General features: G+C 40.0%; 1 protein-coding gene across 2 annotated transcripts in view; it reads right to left on the bottom strand.

The window, feature by feature from the left end:
- The window catches only part of LOC102300386 (roundabout homolog 2), an 82,964-nt gene that overhangs the window by 16,952 nt on the left and 43,384 nt on the right, over nt 1-22,628 (bottom strand). The window contains exons 3-15 of one of the 2 annotated variants that reach the window (XM_042214499.1): nt 20,249-20,406; nt 19,969-20,089; nt 19,682-19,820; nt 17,095-17,231; nt 13,591-13,602; nt 12,970-13,094; nt 11,063-11,234; nt 8,580-8,785; nt 6,474-6,555; nt 6,191-6,356; nt 5,366-5,532; nt 5,148-5,269; nt 3,405-3,636 (exon numbers count right to left, since the gene is read on the bottom strand). In XM_042214499.1, coding sequence (XP_042070433.1) covers nt 3,405-3,636; nt 5,148-5,269; nt 5,366-5,532; nt 6,191-6,356; nt 6,474-6,555; nt 8,580-8,785; nt 11,063-11,234; nt 12,970-13,094; nt 13,591-13,602; nt 17,095-17,231; nt 19,682-19,820; nt 19,969-20,089; nt 20,249-20,406 — 1,839 coding nt within the window. The remainder of the gene's footprint in view (nt 1-3,404; nt 3,637-5,147; nt 5,270-5,365; nt 5,533-6,190; nt 6,357-6,473; nt 6,556-8,579; nt 8,786-11,062; nt 11,235-12,969; nt 13,095-13,590; nt 13,603-17,094; nt 17,232-19,681; nt 19,821-19,968; nt 20,090-20,248; nt 20,407-22,628) is intronic. The other variant, XM_042214500.1, reaches the window with a different exon arrangement.

Here is a 22,628-nt window from a genome sequence, read left to right as displayed (position 1 = left end):
ACAAGTAATTCCAATTTGATTACAGGTGAAGGAATTCAACTTTCTAAGTCATCAACAGTCTGAACAAAGAAGGCTCCTAATATTCATCTTCGGGCTCATAATATTTGAGGCAATCCTTTTGTCTCTGAAGACAAAAATCTAATCATAATAACTAATCTGATGGAGCAAAAAACAAACAAACAAAGCATTCCATAAAACACAGACCTCTACAACTGTTTGAGGATTTTTGGGGGGCTTTCAAAACCTCAGCCAGGAACAGTTTATTTGTCAGTTTTGTTTGTTTATCTTTTCAGTTTTGATTTTCTGAAAAAAGGAAAATACACATATACAGATAAAATCAGAAGGTATGCTATATGTCAGAAAGTACACAGAATAATGGGCATGTACACGGTTCCACATTTTCTTTAATAAATGAAATGATCATAATTTCTGATTATACCACGTTTCACATTTTATTTCAAAAGTATTCATTCCTTTTGTCATTGCATGTTATTCTGGAAATACTACCACTGTCTGTATATTTTATAATAATGCTGCTTCATACACTTTCCACAAGGCACCTAGTAAGCTTAGAGAAAGCTTAGAGCAGTAGTAGAGTGACCAATAAAAAAAACTGCAGGAGGGCAGTGACCACTAAATGCCTTCAGTGCTCCAAGTAGGGTAAAATCAGGTCACAATTATCCAAGTAACTTTCAGCTTTCCAGATGTCATTTCAGAGGAGCTCTTTTAGCAAACAGTGCCTTTCCAGTCAGTCAAAGGTCTGCATTAGGAGAAGACAGGAACCATTAAGTGTAGTTCTACAATTTCCATATGTACCACAACAATCCCCCTGGATGAATAATAGCTAGAATACCAGTAATGACTCGGGATAATATTACTATAAATGGCTGCAAAACCAAGAAAAGGTCAAAGATTATGTTCTTACTAATGTGACTAATACTTATATTAGGACTGATGTGAACTGTAGCTAGAGAGTAATTTCAAGCAATTAATGCTTCCAATGTCTAAGTAAACATTTCAGGGTTTTTTTTACCCACAGCTGTGCAATTAAACAAAAGCTACTAAAGCTGCTTAATGTTCTGCTATGCAGGATATGAAGTAGTAAACATAACCTGTTATGCAAATGGATGCATAATTTAAGCTAATTAATTCATGAACTGGTGAACATTACTCTACAACACATCTGCCCCCGCCCCCAAAAAACAAAAACAAAAAAACAGTAATAAACTCTATCTAGCAAGAGAAGGGAGCTCTGTTTCATATGAGAATTTCAGCTTTTAGCCTCACTAATGTCCATATGAGACCAGGTCAGATCAGAGGTTCTCATTTTAACAACTATACAAGCATAGGACCTTGACTCATGGGTTCATTTGACTTGCTGTGAATACTGGCTGAAAGCCTACACTCCTCTTTAAACTCACTGAAAGGTTGTGAGGTGCATTAGTATACAAATTCTCCCTTGTGCAGTAGGGAACTTCATTTCCAATCTACCTTTGATGGATAACAAGTGATTTTCTTGCAATTTTTGCAAGAATTGCATTTCTGTGCAGTAGAGAATAGGTTGAGCAAGGCAATTTTTTTCCCCTGTACCACAATGCCTTGTTTCTAGGTATCCCTGAGCAGACCATATGCCCCCATCTGCAAAGACCTCTGTGATCCTGTGTGGCCGTTTTAATTGGGCTCCAGTGAGGTGAGTCTCTCTTTTTTCCACCAGCTTTATCCCCTAGACTAAGCTAGCCCTGTTCTCCTACTGGGGGGAAGATGCAGCCCTGTGATCCACTCATCATCAAACACAGATGCTTTGGGCTAATATTTTCTCTGACATTAATGGCCTTGTCATGACTTGTTTTTCAGCGCAAGCCAAGTTCCACACCATTCAAATGATGCAACACCTGAATGATGCAATGAAGTAAGTGAAGATATTGTCTTGTTCACCCACAGGCAACATATGTAGCTGCTGTAAATGAATGATGATACAGTGCATTCACTTTTTTTACTCTTGAAGTCCAAAATGCAGTCTCACCTTCAGGGGAATTGATTAAATTTGAAAACAGTGTTAACCTTAATGCCATAGCCTGTATCACCCGATCATGTTTGCTCAGTTGTTATGGAGATCTTTTGCAAAGAGAGGAAAGTAACTCTCATGGCTTTTAGCACATTTTCAGATGAGCCGGTAACGGCCGGTAACGGCTTGCAATTTCGGTGAAAAGAAAAGTGAGTGGATGTTTAGTTGGGATTGTCACACAACCATATTCAAGGTTAAAGTGAATTTTCCCATCAGGGGCTTTAAATAATAAATATTGGGTGATTTGACTGGAAGGTATAGAGAAAGTTAATGAGAATCAATGAGAGCATGAATCCTTTAACCTGAATGAGTAGCACTGATTCAGTGACTCCACCTGTAAGATTCATATGCATAATTGAAATTTTGTAGTTCTTTCAAAGTTGTATCCTTAGTCAGCACTCCACCTGCCTAAGATCTTTCACTCCACAGCTGAGTTGGTGCATCTTAAAGCAAGTGTTTGTGACACCACAGCTGAGATAGTTTCCACCAAATGTTCAAATGCTCCTTAGAATTTTTATAGTTAAGCTCTGTACTGACAGGTTGAATCCAGGGGTGAAGAGCCCATTCAATGAGAAAACACAACGAGAGTGATGCAGCAAATGAAGTCGCAGCCATGACCTGATTCTCTACCTTTGGGCTTTGTGCACTGTGGTCTCTTTCACTTCAATCTGCTTTTTCATCTCCGATCACAGAAAACCCAACACAAAAGTTGGGGTTCATCTCTTGTGATGTTTGCATTGGCAGCATTAAATAATTTCTATTATAGCATTAGCATGCAAAAATAATTCTTATCATTTCCTGTTTGCAAAGAATTGAGAATGAAAAGAGAAGTCTGATATTAATAACATTTCAAATAGCCGATGAATAACACAAGGAGAAAGACGAAACCAGGAAGTGTAATTACACAAAGAGCTCATTGGTGTGTGAGTGTAAGTGAGGTGGGAGGTCATATCATGTACATTTAGACAGAGACATGGCAGCAGGCACAGACGAGGTGAGAGAGAGTTGAGCTTTACTGCTCGCCCTCTTTGCCCACCAACCCACAGAGGCTCGGGGTTGTCATAGAGCCCTACTGCGCTGTCTGGGAGACCTGCTTTCACACACAGGGGACATAGCACTGCAGCAGTGTGCGTATGTGGGAGGGTGTACTTGAAATGCCATTATCCATTCCTATCTAGCCAAGAAGCCATTAGTAGGAGCGACTAAATATGAAAGTAGGTAGAAACATTTACACAAGAGCTCCTGCTCATGCATTAGTAACTATATCTTACTTCTTTTGAACATTAAGTCAGCAGAGAAATTAATTTTTATCAGAAATGCGAATTAATTTGTGGCTCACCTTCTTCCATGGTGCGTGCTGTCATGGATTCACTGTCGGCGCCCTGAAATTCATTGAAATACGGCCGCACTTTAATCTCATATACAATGCCTTTCTTCAGACCAGAGAGAGTTATGTCCCTCTCTGAGGCAACCTTCAAGTCCTGTATCTGCCACGGCCCTGGGGAGGGCAGCCCTGAAGTTTGCCGGTACAAAACACGGTAGCCTTGGATAAACTTGGATGGATTCTCCACCTGAAAAGAGAGGAGAAGGAGAAAGAGAGAGACACGCTGCATTGTAATTGCGCGGAAGGTGTCATAAAAACTGCTATGACTCAACATCCGCTTATTTAATCACACAGTTTAATTAGCAGAAGAGAAGCAAGAAACCGTACAAAGACAGTAGTAGTGCATTTGCCATATCTGCACAGAATATGTTTTTCCTCTTGTTTTTTTTTAATTTTCCCAGGTTCTTTTCAGGACAGGTACTTCTTGACAGGGGGAGAAGCAAGAAAAAGCTTTTACAAGGAAAATAACACACTGGATTATCACCAAAACAGTGCAAGAGTGGCTCTTTTCTGGCTTATTTCTTTTCTTTCGCTGTCTCTCTGTTGTCTCAGCTTGTATGTTCTTAACAAAATGATTTGTGCATCTAAATGTCCCATAAGCCATCTCTTTTTCCTTTTTTGCCTATGTTTAAAAAAGGAATTACTGTTATTGGGAGTGTGAATAAAAAATAAACATAAATTCCTATTTTCTTCAAAAGATAGAAAAAAAGTAATACAATTGATCCAAATTTGTGGAAGTTTGTGCACGCCGGTTCTTACGTTCTCAAATCTCATTACTACCAAACCCTTATCTTTACAGAAATGTGATTTTTCATAAGGCAGGAAGAATTTGCTTTGTGATTTGATGTCTTAGTGGAACTGTTTCTAGTAAATGTAATGTCTGATGTAATCCTGCACAAGCTGTGCATATAGGCCAGAAATGTGGAGATCCAAGTTTAACAAGAAGTATGCAATGAAGTTCTCATCTACCACACAGACAAAGGTGACTGACAACTTTATGTTCTGAGCAACAAAGTACTGAAATTAAAGTTGAGTAAAATCCAAAAAACAAAATGGGAAATGCTGTTTTTCCCAAATAACATGCAAAATACAACAATTAAGAAAGATTCTGCTGCAACTGTTTAATACATAAAGTTTGGGTACTGAAAAAACTTCTGTTAAATGGAGCCAGGTCAAATAACGCCTGTGAACCTATTCAGATCCACCACAAACACAGTTGTCTCAGTCTAAAAGCTGTGTGACAGTACACGGTTGTCATGCTGACAAGCATGAAATAGCAGACTGCAGTAAATGTATCCAAGGTGTGTTATTAACCTACAGCAGCAGGCACTGGGACACCTTGCCAACAGACAGAAATAACATTTCCCAGATAAAGCACTGCAAACTGCTTCCAGAAGTGACACATGTAGTGCCTAATGGTGATGTATTTGTCCTGAATAGAAACATTAGTCTTGATTCCTGCATCGCTTCACACCAATCAAAATTGATGCAGCAGCAGCTGTTCATTCTACAAATGTGTATCCATCCCCTCATATTTATTCTGTGTGTGTGCCAGCTAATCCAAAACAAAGTGACGTGCCAGGTATAAAGTTCTCAAACAAGCTTAGACCAGATTTGTTTTTCCTATACTGCTCCAAAGGTAACAGTCGGTACTTCGGCTATACTTTTACAAATCTTTTAAGGGTTGTGGGTACTCACAGTCCAGGTGACCTGCACTGAAGTGGAGCTGAGGACAACAGGATTGTGCATGTTGACTACAACATCCCCCAACTCTTTCTGCACACGACGGTGGTCCACTCCCTGTGCTGTAGGACTAATGTCTGTGACAGAGAAAAAAACCAAAACACAAGCAATGTAAGTGGGAACAGGAATTCTTATCGCTAAAAATTTATTAGAATCCATTCTCATTTCTGTACCTTGAGTGCGAACGGGCTCAGACATTGGGCTCGGATCCCCGAGCCCTTGAGCATTGACTGCCCTGATGATGAACAAGTAGACGGTATTGGGTCGTAGATCTTTGACTGTGAACTCTGTGGTTTTCACATGATCTGCCACGGTCTGCCAGCTGTTACTCACTGACTGACTGTGAAAAGAATAAATTAAATAAGCAGTGAACAACTTCAAATGTAAGAAATCCAGACAATTCATTTGAGATAACTAGATGCATTGCTGAGAGTGGGAGCTCAAATGATGTGCCACATAGTAATGAAATGCCAGAATAACTATTGAAAGGCTTTGAAAAACATTTTGTTTGGTGAAAGAATAGTCAGTCCAACAAGCACAAGACACACACACATACACACAAAAAGTGTGCTAATCATATTCTGCTTAAAAACAACCAATAAAGTTATTATTTACATTTAAATACAAGCTACTTTGTACTCCTTGGAAATTAACTGTATATATATATATTATAAGTATATATATATATATATATATATATTATATATATTATATATATATATATATATATATTATATATTATATATATATTTTATCATATATTAATAATATAATATATAATATATATATAGATATATATATCTATATATAGATATATATATATATATATATATATATATATATAGATATATATATATATATATAAACCTGTCTCCATGAATGTTCTCCTTCAAACTGCCCAGGCTTGCTTGACTGCCCACAGAAACACCCACATCTGTTACTGCCATGAAAGTTCGGGGTCACTAAATGTTGCTCGAGGCCATAGGTCGCAGACATACCCAAAAGCCTCAATGACATAGGAGGACACTGGGGAGCCCCCCTCTGGTCCCGGTTTCCATGACAATGAGATACTGCTCTTGGTAACATTAGTAACCTCGGGTTTGGAGGGAGGCCCTGGGAGGGCGGTCGAATTGTGAGATATGAAGTCAACGAGGTCAGTAGCATCTAAGGAAACAAGACAGACACAATTAAAGCAAAAAACCCACACAAAAACAAAACAAATGCAAGCCATGTTATAAGTGATATGCATAAAACATGTGAATCATTTCTACTGAAGCAGACCTCTGACATCCAAGTAGGCACTCCACGATGTTTCTCCACTGGAGCTGGTAGCAACGCAGGTATACAGCCCTGAGTCAGACAGCTAAGAAAAACACAATTTAAATTTCAAGTTAATTCAAGCTCCCATTTCATCTGAAATCTACAAGAACTGGGCAGATTTCAAAACTGCAACAGAAACCAAATTCAACACTAAAAAACAGTAACTAATGATAAAAAATAATAATAATGATTGCAGACACTGTGTCTATTAAACTAACAAACATTTTCTGCTCATTTGCATCATAATACAGCTTTTAGAGTGTACTCTGTTGCTTTGTACAGCTGAATCCAACTCTGATCCCAGATGGTTTCCAGAAGCTCTTACGTCACTCTGGGCTTTGCACCTACTAGTACAGTAAAAATGCATTAACCTCCACTGGCCTGCATTTGGCTCGAGAAAAGCCGGAGAGTGGATGAGAGGGAACTTTAATGCTGGCCAATGAAAAAAAAAAAAGAAAAAAAAAAAAAGAGAGATCCCAGTGAAAGCTTACATTAATTTTCTTAATTGATTTGCTCCAGTAATGGTCACCCGCCATTCCAAAAGCCATCGACATTATCATCACTAGTGCTGACACAGGAAATAGTAGATATGACAACCAATTTCATATTGGCAATGCTTTAGGAGAGACTGACAACTATGTTATCTCTCGAGAGAAAGTACACGAGTGACACAGGAGGAGCACTTTGACATTGTGACAGTACAGCGTATATTGGAGATTCTCCATTTTATTACCCCCTTCACACTTCTGAATTCAGACTATATAAAAGACTTTAAAAACTAACAAAAATCTATACTTACTATTCATCATTTAACAGCAACCTGACTGTACCTGCTCATCTGTAATGCATTAAAGCTGACATCATTTATCAGGTACGTAGATTCCTCTTTATTCCTTCACACGCAATGCAGGGTGTGAAAGCTACACATGCAAAAACAAAGAAAAGCCCCATAGACTAAATATGTTGTTTTGCTTTCATGTGTTTATGAACTGCATTCACATTCACTTCAATGTCCTTCTCACCAAAAGAGAAAGATTTCACTGCAAAATATACGAATAATTTGCAGGTCAGAGGAATGTGAAATATGTGCAGTGGGATTAATTGAAGGCACAATAATCAACAGGCGATTTAACTGATATGCTGCTGAGAAGATAACAAGGGCATTTTAATTTTGGTGGTAAAACACTGTCTCCAAGATTAATTAACTGTCCTTTATTTTGATTAATTAGTCCTGAGGACCTGATTGAACTATTGCAAAGGACACTTCAATTCCGTCTGCCACATCTGGCATGAGGAAATATAAAGGTCGTACGTAATGCTAACTGGCAGAATGTTTGCTGCAATTGTGGTTTATCATTTCATATATTTGGTAATTTGTTTATCTCTTTTAAAAAAATTAATTAGACTAAACCAAGTGAACAACTAAAACCTAGGAAAACAGCTGACTGGCAACAAAGATGGATTGAATGCCAGGAGCCCAGCCGGCACTTAAAAAACAAAAAAGAAAAAGAAAAAAGAAACACTACTCTATATGCTTTAAACATCTACAGACTGAGCAGAAAAGTTAGATGTAACTGGAAAGTGATGTCAGTGAAGAGTCTCCTAAAACTCAATTCTTTCTAATGACAGGCATGGAGAAACTTAATTTGTTAGAAACAAGATTAATTATCTAGAAGTCTAGAAAAAGAAAAAATACAACTTTTCACTCAGCAAGTATGTCTTACTTCTGAATCACAAATTTCATTTAGAGTTAAACGAACACTTAAGTTGAGCATGATTCACCACTATTTTGTGGCAGATCAGTTTCTACTCTTTCCAATAATATAAGAGAAAATGCCTTTAAAATAAGAGTCCAGAAACCAGTGGGAAACTCAGCGGTGATCTATGGTTAACCCATCAACTTCTTCCAACTGGACTTCAATCATTTTTTAAAGCAAAGTTATGGGGAAAACAATTAAATTAGCAATTAGAGCTATTCTTTGGTGGTTAGTAGGCCACTGTCCCCAGAAGAAACTACAGTACATATTACAGATACAAGGTATCGCTCGCTACTTCAACATAACCCACCCTGGTACTCTGGATCTGAAGGCTGCCATGTTCCAGAAGGGAAAACCTTGTGTCCTTTCCAAGCAGGTTGGCTCCATTCTTCCGCCAAGTGATTGTAGGCTCTGGGTCCCCAGACGCCTGACACCTGAGTAGGGACATGCCTCCCAAAGCCTGAGTTTGGTTGGATGGGCCCTGCCGGATGATCGGTGGTGGGCGGTCCTTCAGGGCTGAGTATAACAATCAAGAATCCGGTGTTATTATTTGAATGCTTTCCTAACATTGTAATTAGAATGTCATAGTCTTGGCAAGAAACATGCAATTGTTTTCTTGGAGTTATCAGATTTGTGGGAAAAAATACATGACCTTATCACAAGGTGTTAATTTGTGATTGCAATAATTATATTTGTGGTTGCATGCCCGAGATGTTAGGGTTCAATCTGGTGGATTTGTTGTGAGAGGAACTGACTGTTTTGTGAGGCTTTTCCACAGTAGGGCGGAGTGTTCATGGCACTGCATCACACCTTTGAGTTTTAATTACTAGGTGAGGATTAACGATGCTTCACCCGTGGTGCTAATTACCATACCTTCTTTATAACACCTTTCAGCACATTCATGCCTGTCCTCTCTCTTTCCACTGTGACTCATGGCTCTATCTCCACCCTTTTGGCAAGTCCCCCACAAACACACATGAACCAAACTCAGAATTAGCATGCCAAGCAGAACAACAATACAACTATTTTAAAGCTTTTTAGAGCATGTTATATCATCCAGAAAACAGCCTCTGCACTCTCAAACAGTAATTTCGGTAGTGTTGAATCTCTCTAGGCCTTGTAACTATCCCTCGCTTCCAATTTCCTCACTGCTGCTCTCCACTGTTATCAGGGCTGTCTCCATTCACACAAGTGTTTACAGCAGGCTCTCCCTGCCTTATCTTTCATCACACCTCCTTCAGGACAATGAGCAATACAGCAACTCAAGCAGAATAACAGAAAAATCAGGTACAACTAGGTGCAGCATAGTGTACAGTAAGCAGAACCGCATGTGATTTTCAGAGAGCTAAATTGTTTGCACATATATGGCAATATTATCACGTTGTGTTGTTGAAAAGTATATATTAAGGTTTAACTTAGATGTAAATGTGAACATTAAATAAATGGGAAGATGCCATTATTACTTTTTCTAGTTCAACACAAAATTAGTTTATGTATTATCTAACAAAAGATGCTCTAGCAAACTTTTTCTAATATTACATTTGCTGTAGAGCACGCTCTCATTATCCCAAGTGATTACGGTATAAACAAAAATATGATATTGCTGTTCCTGATTTAGTCTGCTCTGTGAAAAATGCAATCATACTCACAAACCTTGGTGACAAAAGTAAAAATTACAATACTGCTTTCCAAGGTTGTTACAGGGATACAAGAGAACACTCTCCAGTATTAGTCCCTGCTGCTACTTATTGAACTGTATCAAAACACTAATTACTGATTATGCATAAGAATATCAATTTCTACACTGCTGGTCCAGGTTGGTACTCTTCAATCAAACATCACAGCTAAAAAAATAGCTAAAGTTATAGCTATACTTACATAGTTATAAAGTACTTTTACACTCACACATTTATGGCATATTAGAGAAACCAGCACTTCAGAAAATCCTAATCTAGTGGACACATACAGTATGGCAGCTGATCTTACAAGCTTAGTGCATGCTACAAAACGATACAATTCAAGCTTCCAAACATCCCAGGCGTCACGCCAACTCTATCCATCTTTGTTTTCAGCCATCAGTCAAAGGAATTTATCCTATCCCTTGCGCTCTACACCTTACATTTTGATATTTATCCATCTCCTCTGAGTGACAGAACAGAAGTCATTTGCTCTCCAAAAAAACACTTCAACAGATGCTAATTTAATAATGTGTGGGAGAAAAAGCCAAGAAACAAATGGGGAGAAGGGCATAAACAGCTCCCAGCTGGCAGCAGCTCAGCACTTAATGCTGACATTAAAGCTTTGTCAAAAAAAAAAAGAAGCATTGCATCTCTCCATGAAGTAGATCGTTTTATTTTACATGTTTTCAGTCTTTAAAAAAGTAAGGTGCAAATGGAAAGGTTCATTATCAGTGGCTGGCTTTTAGAAGATACAGATGTATCTTTGCCAGTAAATGCGGGCAGATAAATTATCTTTGATACAGTGGTGTTCAGTGTTTGAGTAATGTTATAAGCTATATGTGCCCCATCAAAATAATAAACATTGATGAGACTCTTAAGTTATGCACAATGTTATTATGCTGATATACTTTGCACAACATTGCGAAATCACTGTAACTTCAGGAAGCAAAGTTTTCTTTAACATCTCTCATCTTTCTTTTATCCTATTTGCTCTTTAATCCAGCTGAACTGTGTATGTATAAATTGCATAACTCGATAAGTGGTATTTTCCTTCATAGGTAAACATTTTCTCTCTCTGTGAGGATGGTGTCTGCTATATCTACTCTCGCCTTACCGTCTGCTACTTCAAGCTGGGCCTTGGCCATGATGCTTCCGGCCACAGTGAGGGCTTGGCAGATGTAGTACCCCGCATCTGAGCGCTGTACAGGAGAGATGGTCAACTCTCCATTCACAGACACAGACACTCGGCTGTCTCCTTGTGCTTGCTGACTGGGGAAAAGAAGATCCTATTGGGAGGGACAGTGGGGAGAAATGTAAATACACTAGATGATGTACTTGTTTAGTAGCACAAAGGTTTGGTTCATATTAACACGATAGCATCACACAATTGATGTAGATTTGTCAGCTCCACATCCATGACACAAATCTCCTGTTAAACCACACTGCAAAAGAGCTCTGTTGGATTGAGATCTTGTTACTGTGGATGCCATTTGAGTACAGTGAACTATGTTTAATGTTCCAGCATCCTGCTGGAGGCAGCTATCAGAAGATGGGTATACTGTGGTCATAAAGGATCGACATGGTCAGCGAGCAGACTCAGGTAGGCTGTGACATTTAAACAATGTTCAATTGGTACTTAGTGCCCCGGTGTTTGTCAAGAGCATACCTCACACACCATTACACCTGCAGCCTGAGTTACTTAGCCAAGGCAGGATGGATCCTGCTTTTATGTTTTTTATGCCAAATTCTGACCATACAAGCTAACTGTCCAGGCAGAAATTCACACTCATTAGACCAGACAATGGAATTCCAGTGTTATCCAAAATTGGACTATGTTGAGCCCGTGAAAATTGTAGCCTCAGTTTTGCGTTTCTCTGATGTGGTCTTCTGCTGCTATACCCTGCTTCAAGATTCAAAATGTTGTGCATTCAGTGATGCTCTTCTGTATAATTGCAACAATTGTAACAAAACAACCTTATCTGACTAACTGTTGCCTTCCTTGTCAGCTGGGAGAGGTCTGGCTATTCTACTCTGACCTCTAACATCAACAAGGCATTTTTTTCTCAAAGAACTGCCACTCTTTGGATATTTTTGGATCATTCTCTGTAAATCCTAGAGACAGTTGTGTAAGAAAATCCCAATAGATCAGGGTGTTGTTGCTATTCCAGCCTGTCTGGCACCAAGAACCATGCCAAAGTCACTTAAATCTAATTTCTTCCCCATTCTTAAGCCTGGCTTGAACTTCAGCAGGTCATCTTGACCATGTCTACAAGGCTAAATGCATTGAGTTGTTGACATGATTAGATTAGATATCTGTGTTAAAGAGCAGCTAATCATGTTCATGTAATTAAGTGGACTGAGTGAGTGTTCTGACAATGCTCGGGTCATGTGTTTAGCTCCCTAGTGGTCGAATATGATGATACGCACTATTCCTGATAGTTATAGTTATTATTAATTATTTCAAAATGATTCTTCAGACCAAAACAACATCAACACATGCTTTCAATATACTTGAATATTCACTCCCCTGTGTACAATTCGGTTAGAAAAGTGGGTCAATGTCTCTTTCCTACAAGGTCTGAATAGCTGTTTACCACAAGAGTGCTAATTCTACTGTGATAACCTGAAGTCATGGTCATAAAACTGAGGCATCAGCGTTGTCCATTTCTGCACCCTAGGCAGACAAGCTGATGGGCAGGAAAGGACATTAGCCTGCTTTCATTATGTCTAATGACTCTAATGCAGTACATGACATTGTCTCTTGCTAAGTGAATTGGCTAGTCAGACCAGTGTAGATTGATGATAAATGACCACTTCATTATATGCGTGTGGAACAGAACCGCACTGCTTTCCATTGGCTTGTTCCATTTAGTCAGATTTTGACCATTTTTTGAAAAATTATTATGATAGTTGTGGAATCGATGCCTGTATAGGAATGCAAGCCTAAAAGAGACACGCACACCACCCTACTAAAAAATAAAAATAAGTACATATCGTTCAAATCACAGTCTTTATCCTTACCTGGCTCCCTTCTCTTTGCCAGAAGACTGTGGGTTGAGGTTTTCCTCTGGTCTCACAGGGAAAGGTTGCTGTTCGTCCTTGAGCGACTATTTGGTCACGGGGACGCACCACAAACTGAGGTGCCTCTGAGTTTAAAGGCAAAAGAAAACATAAAACAACTGCAAAGCAATTTTACAGAATTCTGATTGTGTTTTTAACAGGACTCCAGTTAAACTTTCAAAGTAAAATCCATAAACTGAATGTCCAGCTGCTAATTAAAGGGATTCATGCACTGGGTTTTACTCACTGAAAAGCTATACAGCTAAAATGAGCTAAATCCAGCTGCCAAAGTATCAGAATATTTAATAATAACTCATTAGAGTGCCCATATATCTTCATTTTTTTCTAAATAAGGCACATCTCACATATCTGTAACTCATTTTATTTCTTTTTAAAGTGACGTGGTAAATTTAAGGACTGTGGGAATAAATCAGTGGTTGACTAAAACAACCTATATATGCATGTCTAAAATTAGTTTGATGGTTGCGTTTGTGGAATGCCACAACGGTACATGCATACTGAACAGGTGTGTGATTAAAAACAAAGAGCAGCGCATGCACAATGGGATCAGCTCTTACTTACCAACGGGGCGAGCTGATGACACAACAATGGTGTGAGTGAGATTTACACACAACACAGAGAGAAGGAAAGCAGAGGAGTAGAACAGAGGGACAGAAAAAAAAAAGAAATTAATGAAAATCAGAGATGAATGAGATGGAGTTGGGTTTCCATCCATGAAACTCAGGGACAGGGAGGGTAAAAATCAGTCACCAAAGCAGGTGATGACGTGGACCTTAAGGAAATAGTACCTTGTTGGTGTTTGTGAGATAAGAAACTGATGGCAAAAAACTGCTGAACAGTTATATCGCTAATGATTTATCAGCTTTAAGACTAACAGACTTGCAAACTTAATAGATCTGTTGGTAGATTAAAGGTCATGTAAATGAAATGGATCATTGATGAGAGCGGGCTGATTAAAGATGAGATATGTTGTGTACATTATGCTGTGTTTTCTATGCATTTGTTGTTAAGAAGTTAAGATAATTAAGAAGATAATTTTAGGTGATTCAAAATAAGCTGCACTTGGTTTCCTTTCTTCTGTCATACATACAGTCTGTTCTATCATCAAAGTGTCAGCTGACATTTAACATGTCCAAAGTTTAAAATAAGAAGGTCAGAATATGTGCTGAGGTAATGTAATCCTTTTGAATCCATAATTCAGACTTCAGACCTCCATAATTGTTTGTTTTTAGGCTTTTTTTGTGTGATGTCATTTAGCGCAGATAATCTTAATATGGTTAATTCAGACACACAGGTCTGGTTGTGGACACAGCATCCGCCTTCCATTCAAACCTTTTTGGTTATGTTTCGTTAAGAAAGTTGGCTGTGGGGCCGGGGGGCGCTGCTGCGCTGGGCCCCGGTCTGGATGGGCCTGGGCCCCCTTTCCCTGGCGGGTCGCGGAGTATGGGAGTGCCTACTGGGGTCAGCGGGGGAGCTGGCCCCAGGGAGGGGTCACCTGCCCCTCCCTTCCTTCCCTCCCCATCTCCAGCTGCCTCCCTCTTCCCGCTCCACCACAACCACCCACACATGCAGGGCCTTGGAGTAGGGGTATGTCACCAGGGTGCAGAGGAGGCTACCCCCCTCTGTCCCCTTCTGGCTGCCTCTGCCTCAATTTTATCCCACAACTTAGACATTCACATTACTCACACTCTCATTACACATACATATAGGATCTTGGGGGTGGGCACGATACACGGAGTCCAAATTACCATCAGGGTGTACACCTCACCCCTGGCGTCGTTGCCCACCTCTCAATTTTAAATACACGTAGACATTGAGGGCTAGCAGGAGGGACTATGCGCTTACCTGCTGCTCTCTGGCAGGTAGCTCCATGCCCTCCTGGGTTTTAATTGCACCTTAGAACACACATGCATCAACACTACAATGAGCGGGTGGAGGGAGGTTTGGAGTCTTCTCTCACCCCCATTCTCTGCGGCCTGCTGGAGCGGGGGGGCTAGGAGGAGTTGGCCGTCCGACTGCGGTCTGGAGTGTGGGGCCTCCCTGCTGCTGCGGAGTCGGGGCGGTCTGCCTCTCCCCACCGCAGGGAAAAGGGTAACACCACCTGGGTCTGGGTGCAGTTCCCCCCTCCAGGGGCAAGGGTACCTAGACCCGGTTCGTAGAGTACGCTTGGGGAGTGTGATCGTGTGTACAGCGTCTCTTTATGTCTGTCTCCACGTTGGTTGAGTGTGGAGTAAGTGCATATGAGAGCATGAGGGTGGGAATGGATGTTTGTGTCTGTGTGTGCCTGTATGTCTGTGTCTATATGTCAGGTTGGGTATCAGACGCCACCTCTCTGGGGACATCTCAGGCCCTCCAAGGTTTGGAGGCCTATCTCCACCCACCACCACTTCCCCTGCCAGTGGCGGACTCCCTCAGGTGTCGGTGCGTTGGTGGTTCTTTGTGTCTGGGGGTGGGCGTCCGGGTACACACCGGCTCACTCCTTGGCGGCCGCTTATCGGGGCCTGGAGCCTGGGGCTCGCTCGGGCCACTTCGGAGGTGGGGTGCCCCCGGCCTCTCGGCCTGGGGCTCGGTCACTCAGGCACAGCTGGCTGCCGGCGGAGCTCACGGGCGCGTCACTGCAACTCCCCCTGGCTTCTGCTCCGCGGCTGCTGAGTGAGCCCTCATCTGGGACTCTCCTCAGCTCTTACTGGGACAGTGGCGCGGCTGCCCCTCTGTTGGTCTTCCTTGGTCTCTTGTGTTCTGGGGGCCTCTGGATGTCTGGAGTTTTGATCTCCTCCATACCTGCTTCATACCCTGGAGGACGGGGCTGTGGCTCCCCACACTCCCTAGCAGATCGTTACATGGAGAAACCTTTGGAATGCAAGCATGCTGATCCACACAGGTATGCACACAGGTGTACACACGGGTATTCACAGACGCGGACTACAGCTTTCTTGGCTGCTGCCTCAAAGCACATTGTGCGCTGTCTATCTTGCGTGCTGCACAATATCGTTTATTATTTAGTATCTACTGATATCTACTGCTAGCTAGTTTATTGTGATGGTGCGTTTTTTTTATTATGTTGCTCTTTGTTGTTTGCTTTCTCTTCTGTTTTTTTTCTCCATACAGGTGACCCAGGTGTTTTGTTTTTTTTTTGTTTTTTTCTTTCTTCCCCCCTTCTCACCGTCTCTTCTCCCCTTTGGTTTTCTTTCTCTCCCTCTCTTTCTTTCATTCTTTCTCCCTGTCCTATCCCCCAGTCATGTCTGTCCCGTTTGTAGCAACTGAAAATAAAATAAATTCATAATTATAATAAAGGTCAATCAAATGGACCAATATGGCAAGGCCATGATGATCCACTTGGTAAAATAAATCCGCTTGGCATCTTTCTTGGCCTTAAGACAACAATTCTGATGGCTAAAGATCCAAACGGGACACAAAAAAAAAAAAAAAAAAAAAAAAAAATTGTAAAAGTAAAAAAGAGCTAAACCAACTCATTTTAGGCAGCGGAGAAAATACACCAAGGACAAGTACAAGAAAAATAAGGATTATTTTGATGTTTGAGTCACGTGAAGCTACATCAGTAGAGTCCAGGAACAAATATGTGGAGTGTATGCAAATGAGTATCCCCTTTTAGCTCTGTCAACAATGTTTTTTCATGCATAAAAAAAGAAGGAAAGAGAAAAACGAAAAACGGAGATAATGTTATTGGTCTGAATTTGGCTTAATTTTTGCTTGAGCTTTTCAAAGATGAAACAGCTTCTTCCCACTGATAAGGTGTAAATATGGAGTGAGTGGCTGGATGGAGAATTAGCCCCCCAGGAGAGGTCATAAAAGTTCACTTAAAGCTGGTAAGATTGTTCATATCTGGCGCCTAGCTGGAGATCTAGAGCAATCAACTACATCAGCCCACTGTATGAAAGAAAAGCTGAGGCCAGGCCTAGCCTTTCAGCAGGGGGGCAATAATGCTCATAAAGTGGGCAATAAAGGACTGATTGTCCTGTGGCCTGCTTTGGGAGATACAAAAAAAAATATATTAGGGATGGGTTATGAGCTTTGCCAAGTGTGAGTCCACAACCAGTTACCCACCTCTGATAGTCAGATAGGCGGAGGCCTCCGCTTTACCCACACGGTTCTCTGCGAGGCACGTGAAGGTTCCCTGATCAATCACTGATGCTTTCTTTATCCTCAAAAGGAAGTCGTCTTTTTCATATCTAATGTCATACCTGGTGACAGAGAGGAACAGTGACAGCAAGTCAAGTAACATCCCCAGCTGATTTAATAAAGCTGGAAGCATGATAACGGTTATATGCAAATTAAAAATCTCACGTTTAAAGTGTAGTGTAAAAACAACAAACAAACAATGATATCAAATTGCTGTTGTATAAACTACCGTGTGATGTTTTAGATGGAAGCTTTAAAAGGGTTGTGTCCTTTTTTTTGATACATTACAGACAGACTTTCTAAGGCAATTTCTACAGTGCTAGAAAAAGGGAAGTAATTATATTGCGATGAATGCATGGCAAAATGAAAGGTGCTTTCAGCTGGAACCCTGACTGTTCCACTTTTTCAATATTTATAATGACGAACCACCCACTGTGGTGTGGGCTGTGCAGTATACTTACGTGTGTGTGTGTGTGTGTGTGTGTCTAAGTGTATGAGTGTGGAAGAGAGCAACGAAAAAAGACAGAAAGGCAGAGGGAGAGAGAGAGAGAGAGAGGAAGAGATAGACAAACAGTCTGAGAATAAGGGAGTGGCATAGTCTGACAAACAGAGTATGATGAATGAGCTGAGCAGTAAGAAATGACTAATTCATAGAGATGTTCCATGCATCAGTGTGTATCCACCAGTGCAGCATACTGTAAGTCAGCATCACTGAAGTTAGAGTGAGAGAAACATCTAAGCTACCAGAGTTTAGATAAGTGCCTCATAGGGGCTACAGACAGAATGAGTAAAGGAGCAAGGAGTCGGGCTCTCCCTCTCTCGGGTCCCTTTTGGCGTGAGCGATCCTGTGAAATTGTCTAGCGAGCCATACTGATTCAAAGATGGGAGACAAGTCGAGCAGAGAAATGGCACAAGGGGTGAGAAAAAGTCACATCAGAAATAGCTCTTCCAAAGGGTGTGGGCGGAATATCGATGGGAGTTGTGGGGTCTGTCCAGAGTCTGGTGAGGACTCCATTCACAGCACATCCCTGACCCAGATACAGACTTCCCAAGAGGCTGGTGGGTTTCGGAAAAGAATGAAAGAAGTTGAAGGAGGGAAGTGAGGCGAGGTAGGCCTGAAAGTAGGACATGTTTCTGGAGTCAGGGGGTACTGAGGTACAGGGCATAACATAGGTAAGCAGACAGACTGCCAGACATAGGGCGGCAATCAGTTGTTATAGTCTAACTCAAAATATAATCTAACACAGAGGCACTTTATAGCGTGTTAATGGCTTACACCATGTTTATTTCTTTTTAAAAATAAAGCCATTAAACAGCATTCATTTCGACATGAATAATCACATTTTTGTATAAAAAAGATGAACTACTATGTTTCAGCTAAGGAAAACATAGCCTTCAATGCTTTAATTAACTAATATAGCTGATTAATTTTGAAGCAGCTCCAAAAGTAATTGAAAACATCTCCAAGAACAAAACCTATAATTATTTTTGCATTACAGCTGCAAAATTGAATCTCAGAAGCAGTTCAGAGAAACAAATAAACTAGTTAAACAGTCATAACTATAGACTGCTGTTGCAATTAGCATAATTGCAGTGTACCTAGAGCTGTACTCGCTGATAGGCTGATAATATTTATAATGAAATAGTTTAGACAGAATGCTTGCCATGGTTGTTTTTTTTATTTATTTAATTAAATGTAATTGTCTGTTACAGTTTGTGATAAAAATCTGATTCATATCACATCTTGTAAAGTCCTTGAAAAATGCCTGAAATGACGAGCTAATGTAAGTTACATACTTCAGACAATGACAATTTATCAGTCTTCAGACTTCAAACTTCAGTTAGAGAAATGTAGTGACTGAATCACACTGTTTCTATACAGAGATCATATATTTAAAGCATATAAAGCACAAGACAAACAATGATAGGCTAATAATAACTTTTTAAAATGAATACTCCTATGTGATACACGCATATGCATATGATGTGATCTAAATGTGTGGAACAAATCGCAGGAACACTACATATTATAATGCAATCCATTGCAAAATTACCATAAACTGGATTAAAACATGACATGATTAAATAAACACCATTACAGCTGAATATCCAGTTACTAGGCTATTGTAGTTTTTTTCCTTCATACTATAGACAGTATATAGGATCCTATTGTGTTTCCATCTCTTTTAGTGCCTTTTGTGCCACAATTGAATTGTACAAAGCTGGCATTAGTAAAAAGAACAAAAGGACAGACATTCATGTGCTTTTTGGCCGAGGAGTTCAAACAGCAAAAAAATGAGATTCTCTGCAGCTAATAAATAATTTTTTGACAGACTAATTAAAGTCTCCCATGAGTAATACAGTATGTTAAAACTTCTTTTCCTGATGGGACTCATTAGCTCTCCTCAAACATTTATCTATTATCGTTTTAGCATCGGTACACATTCACACAAACACGAACGCGCACATGGCACACAGACGTGCACTAAACACATTCAGTCACAGTCCTCACCTGCCACGAGTAATATCCACATCCTCTTTTTTCCATCGCAGCACAGGCGGCGGGTCACCATGGACTTGACACCTGAACTCTACGCTCTCGTCAACTAAGACCACCTGGTTCACTGGCCGTTGCACAAACACTGGTCTTTCTGGATGTCGGCAGGAAAGATAATACAGAGGCGAAATTTACTTTTGATATACTGGTTAAATGATGTAGGTGGCAAAAAAAAAGAAAAAAAAAAAAGCTATGATCTATTATTTTCTGAACCGAGCATATGTGCGTGTCAGACTTCTTACCAAAAACTGAGAGCTGAGCTTTTTCACTATCTCTCTCCCCAACCATGTTGGTTGCCACGCAGACATAAATCCCTGAATCACTCTTCTTGGTATTTGAGATGGTCAGCTTTCCTCCACGGACCTGAGGAAGAAAAGGCACCTGTAACTAGAATGAACCGGTTCAATACAAAGTCCTTTACCCCCGTGACAGTTCCGGGTTAATGTGAGTAGCTGAGTATGTGATTTAGTGTATAGGTCCTGAAACAGCAAAGGAGTCCCCTCCCTAAGGGAATTAACCTACTGTGATCCTGTCGTCCTTGAGGTCAAGACGAGTTTTATCTTTCCTCCAAAAGGTGGTTGGTTCCGGATGCCCACGTGGCGGCTGACACTCAAAACTGGCAGTCTCTCCAACTGCCACAACCACGTCCTGTGGATTCTGCCTGAAGTCATCACGCAACACTTAGAAATATAAAAAAAGAGAGCAAGGGTCGTTACCATTTCTTTAAGAAAATCTACTTCAGGTCACTAGTTTAAATTTTCATTCAAGTTCAGCTGTTCCATTATGTGAACCAAAAATTACCTTTAAGATTGAGCTGCCACAGGCTAACAGAACTCTATGACTTTTTTTTTGTAATTTAAGAGTTCAAAGATAATTCTGTCAAGTAGACTGTCGCAGGAGACAATCGCCCATCTGTCTCCGATAATACAGTCATCACTCTGAGGGCATACTGAATGTATGGGCTCTGCAGATAAATGCAACACCATGTATATATCTAGGTGGGGTTAGCGGTACAATGTGCAAAGGAAAGACACACCAAAACACAGAAAGAGACATGAAAGCAAAGCACAACTATTAAAGACACACAAACAGGCAAGTCTAGATAAGAAGTAAAGTAAATGATCATGCATTAAAAATTTAAACTGTAATAAGTCTGACTACTTGAGGCTGAATCACTCAGTGTAAAAGTACCTGATAAAAGCAAGTGAGCTACACTCTGGTAAGTCCACAAAAGACATTGGCATACGGACATAGACATCAGCCTATGTGACTCTATACTAGCAATGATCAGGTTAACATTGAAATACCTGATTGGGTGAGGTGAAAAACTTTGATCATCTTGCTACAATGCAATGTTATCCTTTGAGTAGAATCTACACAAAACAACCCTGATTCCATGAGGTCACCTACAGCCTACGGGATGCATGGCTCCACAGCTAATGGGCTAGTGCTGGACACCACAGTATCCTCCTCGAACTAAACACACTCAGCAGGTTCAATCTCAGGGTACCATGAATTATCCCGGCACTTTAAAACTACTAATTTTTCTAGAAAACTTTGATAGTAAAGTACACACTGGCCTGAAATTCACTGGGTCCCTAATTCATTAAAATTCATATTCTGTGAATTTTGAATACTCCAAAAGCAGCCCAGTAAAAACATGAATAACTCTCTTCATAAGTTTAATAGCCAGAACTTACTATTTACTCACTTGCTAATGAAAGTTCATGAAAATGGATACTATGGTTCAAAATGATATTAGGTGTCGGTGTGTTATGGCTATGGTGAAATCAGGCACCTTGAGATGATTGAAAATATTCACTCTCCAATTCATTCTTGTGTTTACTTTAAAACACTACCGAGCTGCATGAAAGGCTGCACAGCTGACTCTTAAATAATTCAAACAGTTATTGAACATTTTCTTATACAAAATCGATGATTTTCAATGTTTTATGAAATTCATTACATTCATACATTCATTTCCAGTAATATTTCTTGACATACAATATTTATTTATTTTTTCTCTTTCTGAGACCTTGGATGACAACAACGGTTGGTAATGGGCCTGAATGTTTCAGCAGACACAGGGTCAAACTTTGGTTTATTAAAAAGAAGTTGAAACACTGCATATAGGAGTTAGGAGAGGTAGTGCAAATAGTGAGTGGGGATACCAATTAGATCAGACTCTGTTGGTGGATGTCTATGAAAAAACACAGGAGCAGGAACAAGGCCAGATTTAGAACTAAGGATAAAAATTTGTTTCAAAACAACATCTTTAACAGAGATGCTCACGTTATACCTGAAGTTATACACTGACATGATATGCTATGACACCTGGATGAAGTATGGTGGTTAAAAAAATATGCCTTGTTTATTCTAATTTTCTGTCTAGGGAGCTGTAGTTCATTAGAATGCCATTCATGAGCACATTCTCCTTTCTTCCTTTCTTGTCAACATTTTAATTTACCCACGGCAGGGATATCTGCTCTTGATTTTGTGTGTTCAAAGGATCCGAAACATCAAGGATTGTCAAGCAGTCCCTGTAAAAACCATGCATTTTGAACAGATGTATGTGATAGCCGCTGCTAAGTTAAAGGTTATTGCTTCAAAAACTCCCCACTTCTGTCACAGTTGTTTTCCACATATCATTTTTAAAACTAGTTTTTTTTTTTTAACTAACCACAGGATTGACTGTACTGTAAGCCATCACTGAAATAACAGTTAAAAATAGATATCATGATCTGGTTCATGCAATGAGCTGTTGCCTCTTTACATTAACAGCTTTTGACGTCTTTTATTTATTTATTTTTTAACAAGTCTTGCTCTAGGCCTGTTTTAAATTACAAAGTGTGCTGTATGGCAACAATGATGATTTACAAAATTAAAAATAAATAAATGAATA

The sequence above is a fragment of the Haplochromis burtoni genome, unplaced genomic scaffold, assembly GCF_018398535.1.
Source record: "Haplochromis burtoni strain Fernald_Lab_line unplaced genomic scaffold, NCSU_Asbu1 Contig_576, whole genome shotgun sequence".
Taxonomy (NCBI): Eukaryota; Metazoa; Chordata; class Actinopteri; order Cichliformes; family Cichlidae; genus Haplochromis; species Haplochromis burtoni.
This window is presented reverse-complemented; position numbering and strand designations above follow the sequence as displayed.